The 5,174-nt window shown below is 40.0% G+C and overlaps 1 protein-coding gene across 6 annotated transcripts in view; it reads left to right on the top strand.

Moving 5' to 3' along the window:
- Nucleotides 1-215: 215 nt before the first annotated feature.
- Nucleotides 216-5,174, top strand: part of SPOCD1 (SPOC domain containing 1) — a 27,564-nt gene continuing 22,605 nt past the window's right edge. The window contains exons 1-3 of one of the 6 annotated variants that reach the window (XM_079988588.1): nt 216-234; nt 1,283-2,798; nt 3,822-3,875. In XM_079988588.1, coding sequence (XP_079844714.1) covers nt 1,500-2,798; nt 3,822-3,875 — 1,353 coding nt within the window. In that variant the 5' untranslated portion in view covers nt 216-234; nt 1,283-1,499. Of the gene's footprint in view, nt 235-862; nt 2,799-3,821; nt 3,876-5,174 lie in introns of those variants that run through there. The other 5 variants (XM_079988590.1, XM_079988587.1, XM_079988591.1 and 2 more) reach the window with 5 other exon arrangements.

Below are 5,174 nucleotides of genomic sequence, written 5' to 3'. Positions count from 1 at the left end.
ACAACTCTTAACAGCCGGCCAACGGCCTTTCGTTTTCAAACCCCAAGCCTCGCCTCCTCCTCTTTGTGACGTGCGTCTAGGCAAAGAATCTGCAAGTTTCCCGCTTGATCCAAGGTCACGTGTCGCAGATTCCTATTTATCCCCGCCCCGTCTTGGCGTCGTGCTGGCGTGGGCGGCGCTGCAGGTGGAGCGCGAGGAGGCGTAGGAAGGAGCCAGCGCCCGGGAAAGAGGCTCGTGTGGCAATCCTTAAGGGAGAAGCGCGTGCTTGTTGACTCTCTGCATTTTCCCTCCCCCTCCCCCCCAATTGTTCTTCCCCATCCTGCGCCTGTTTGGCACACCCGTCTCGTTTTTTTGAATCGTTTCTGAGGAAGGGAGAGGGGTGTTCTAGAGTCGATAGGAGAGACGGTGGTCAGCTCTGGAGGGAAACTGGAGTTATGAAGAGCTCTTTAGGTTCCAAGCCAGCCTATCCTCTTCCCAGAACAATATATATTATTTTAGTTACAGATAGGTAACCATGTTGGTCTGCCAACATGTATCTGAAGAAGTGTGCATGCACACGAAAGCTCATACCATGAACTAACTTAGTTGGTCTTTAAGGTGCTACTGGAAGGAATCTTTTTATTTTATATATTATTTTACTGACGGTGGAAGTCTGGGCAGCTTTTAAAAGCAAAAGTAGTTTAAACCTGCCTTTCTGGGCATATTGGCCTTTCAAAGTAGCTTACAAGACACTTAAACACATGGAAATTATTTAAATAGGGGAAAACGTAGGTGTGTATGTGTATATTGTATACACGCACACTGTGTGTGTGTGTGTATGTGTAATACATATATATATATATATATGCAACACAATTCTGCCAAACAGGCTTGAGTAAGAATGCTTTTATTAGTGTGGTTTTTTTAAGTGATGAGGCTGTACCTATATTCCTGTGGAGGGAGTTTCAAAGAGTGTACGATGGTGATATTAGTTGTTAGGCTGATATGAACATGTATTCTATGTGGATAGTAGCATCACAACATCTGGCAAGAGGGAACACCTCTAGATATGCTGGGCTTATCTGTTAATGTGAACATGTACATTCTGCACATGTGTGGCTTCTGCAGAGCATGTGCAAAGCTGATTTTTAAAAATGTTACTTTTGGTCCAGCCTATATATTTTGAGCGTGCATAGGGTACATTAGTCTTTAGAGACATTGAGGGGGGATTAGGAGGCAGAGCTGATGCTGTGCCTTACACCACACCACTACCATAATTAAAACCTTTTCTTTCCTACCACAGTTTGCAGCATTTCCCGAAATAGGCAGGTTGCAGTCAAGGTGGAGAAAACAACATGGGTCAATGAGCACCTTGCAGGAAAAGAACAGTACAAGCAACAGTTAGCTCTTACTCTGAAAGACATTGCAGATAAGATCTCAGAAAGGAATCTGTACCATCTGAAAAAATCTCACACAGACTGTTGGCCTCTGAAACTTTGTCCGAACCTTGGCCAAGCAGAATGAAAGGTATAGCAACAAAATTAACAAAGCCTTGCTATGTGCTTTTGAAAGATACCAACCAGCAAAGAAAACAAAAACATTGTTTAATGCATCTGAATCCAAAGAAATTGCCACAGAAAATGCAAAACAAAAGGAAGGACGGTATTTATGAAAAACTAAGGGTTGCTCTGTTTGACTTGTTGGATAAAAATTGTACTAAAAAGCTAAAGACATCCCCCAAGATTAACAATGCAGGGGGACAACTGGAATATGAAAAAGTGAACAAGGTGGGAAGTGGCTTGGAACTTGACACTTCTGTTCAAGTGCTAAGTTCTGGAGAATCAGACCCTGGGGAAACAAATAATGATTTTGGCATTAAAGCTGAAAGAGCAAAATCTACAGATATATCTGCCCTATGTGATGAAGGTATTTTTGCAAGATTTTCTTCTAAGGAATCATGCCATGATAATTCCATTATCCATCATTGTCATGAAGAAGGAATTGAAAAAGAGAAAGAGTGTTTAGATACTTCTCCAATTCATGAGACGCAGTATCAAGAGTATCAAGATCTGGACACATCACCTAGCTTTTTAGGAGAAACATCAGTCAGTGATACTAGTCAAAATCTGATAGCTACTTTTCATACAGAAGCTTTACAGACTCACAAAATGTATTCCTCTTTTTCATCTGAAAATTCATTTAGTGAAACCAAGGTCTCCAAAATATCCCGAAGAATGGGTGCTGCTTCTCTGTTGCCTGATACAACTGTTAAGAAAGCAGACATATGCCAAGCAAACTCTGAATTTGAACCTAACTTTGTTTCAGGGGCCAATCTTAAATTAGACTTGAAGGACACAGTTTCTGACGTAATGAAAAGTGAGATGTCCTTAGGAGAAAGAATTGTTTCAGATTCTATGGATGCATCGGCTGAAGAATTTCTCAGAGAACAAGTGGGTGTGGAAGAACATGAGACTCTAAACCCAAACAATACCTTGTCTGGGAACATGAATATGGATAGTTGCTGGTTTCTTCTGAAAATTGATGAAGTTATAGATCAGGAAGATTCTGTGTGTGCCACAGATGAAGAAAACAAATTCAGAGACCTGGAGTGTGGAGATGTTATTTTAGATCATGGTCTTGACTTTCCACAGTTGGAGAGCAAGTCAGGGTATCAGTCATTCACAGATGGCACTGCAGTTACCAAGCTCATTGAGAAAAAAAGAATGTCAAGTGATCACCAAGAGGACTTGGATGGCGAGATCAACAATGTAGAAGAAAGTGTGAATACTCAACCAGCCGAAGAAAGCAGTCCTGTGCAGGTGTGGTTATAGTAGCATGTTCACTGTAGGCTGGTGCAAACACTACTGTAGTTAAGAGACCAAGAGTAAGCCAATTAGGATAGCATATTCCCTCCCCCTATTCCACATGCTTTTTATTGTAAATTCTTCCCACCTGGCCTTAGCAGCCGTTAAGTAATACCCATGTTTGTCATATGTATCTTACCTTTACATCCCAGACAGGAAGCTCAAAGAGGCTGGCAGTCTTGGTAAAATGTATCAATTAAAATAGTCTAAAAATGTAAGTCCCAAATAACCTGCCTTCCCACTTCACCAGTGATTTCTAATTAGCTTCAAACCTAATATAGAATAGGGAAAATCTGTGGACTGTTTTAAAAATTATTGTAAACAACTTAAGTCATTAGCAGGATTGACATAAAAATGTGCAGTTACAATTTAAAGGGGATACAAAAGGAAAATTTAGTAAACAGGTTTGAATTGGATATGCAGGGGTAAATGATACACCATAAGTAATTGCAGAAAGCGGGGAGGGGGTCATTAAGATTTGGCACATTGACTGTAAACTTAGTCAAAATATTTGTAAAATGGAAAAATAAAAAAGAATTAAAAAAATTCTAATTAGTTTCAAACCTGGGTTAAGAATCTTGGTGAAGTAGAAAACCTGAATATTTGTATTTTTTAAAAAATGGGATTTGTTATTTTATCCTATCGCAGTTTCAGGACTATTTATAACATAAAAATATCATCTATGAAAACTGGCCCTAAAATGAGACCTCTACAGAATTTCATGATAAAAGCCTCAGCCAATCCCGCCAGAGTAAGAAATGTAATTCCTCCTGCCATACTTGGCAAGCTTCAGAGAACACTTGTACACTCTTTAAAAATTATCTGGATTTTGAACACTGATGGTTGGAAAGGTGTTCTTTGGGAACAGTGAGTGTGGGGGATGGGTGATCTGTTAGATATTTCTCTTAATCAGCCAACTAAAAAACAGATTGCTTTTAAAAGTTGGTTTATAATTGGTGTGTTCTCTTTCTGTCCAAGGAGGAAGAAAGCCTGCGACCACATCAATCTCACGGTGTAAAAATGGTCTTTTACGTATGTCATCTTCTTACTGTCCTCATTGCTTTATGGTTATGGTTTGGTGAGGATTAAGTAATACATCTAATTTTAATGCAGTATTTGAATTCTAGGCTTTACCATCTTATTTCTCAAGTTGCAGTATGGTTATGCAACATAGCTCCTTTAAATTTAATAATAAAGAGGTAGGATATACAACTTCAGCACTGGGATGGAAATAAGCTGACTCTGATTAATTATCCCCTTGAATAACCGTTAATTACCTACCGTAGATGCCTTGTTCCAGGTTAAAACTGGTCAGCTTTAGGGTGCTAATTGTAATTTAAGGTTGCAGTCTTCTCAGAAGTCCCATTAAATTGGGAGTAAGTAGGGCTAGGACTGCAGCTTCAATTATTAGCCCTTTGGGCATGTTAATATCAGAAGGGCTGTAGCTCAGCATGCAGGTCCAATGTTTGTTTAATTTCATTTCATAAAATCTACCATGTGATTATAAAAAAAGGTCAAAGTGGTTTCATGTGTGGCATCTCCCAAGTAGGGCTGAGAATGTCCCTATGAGAGCCTATGCCCAACCATTGTGGGCAGCACTAAGCTAGATTGACATTTCTTCCCATGTTCTCTGGAAATACAGCAGATAAAATATTGTGAGGTTATCAGGCTTGACGTGAAGAGTCATATTCCCCTGAATCACACCAACGCCTAAAGCTGGGCCTGTTCTCTGAAAGTTAATAAGTAGTTCTGTCTCAGTGTTCTGAACTACATAGGCATTTGGTTATGTACACAACTCTATGAATTTGTAAACTGATGCAGATTAACTTTGAGCTTGTGATGGCCACTTAAAATCTGATAATGGGGCAGTTTGCACAGCACTACTTTTGAACCCCAGTGTGTGTTTGTGATGGCCTGTGGAGCAGTCTGCTGCTGCTTCATCTTGTGGATGTACTGAATAGACAGGTGTAAATCAGCTGTTGCACACACAGGTTAATCTGCGCCAGCTCAGTAATTACTTGCAACCCAGCCTCTCTCTGCAGCTATATTTGTGACTATCTTGTAGATATGTGTCTGTGCTAGAGCCAGCTCATATGTAGGCCTATTTGTTTTGTCTTACCAACAGCCAAATGGAAGGGAGAGGAAAGCAAGAAGCTACAGACTTTCCAAAAGGATCAGTTTTGTAATTATGAAGTGAAATGAGGGGTGAAAATGATCCTAATCATCACAAGGAGTTGACAAATATCAGTATTGCAGAACAGAGGAATCAGATTCTTCTAGTGGACTCTTCTTCCCTTGAGATTTGTCTCTGGGATGTTGAGATACCACACT

Source organism: Podarcis cretensis (assembly GCF_951804945.1).
Source record: "Podarcis cretensis genome assembly, chromosome: 8".
Classification (NCBI taxonomy): Eukaryota; Metazoa; Chordata; class Lepidosauria; order Squamata; family Lacertidae; genus Podarcis; species Podarcis cretensis.
Note: the sequence above shows the minus strand (reverse complement) of the source record. Positions and strands in the feature narration are given on the sequence as shown.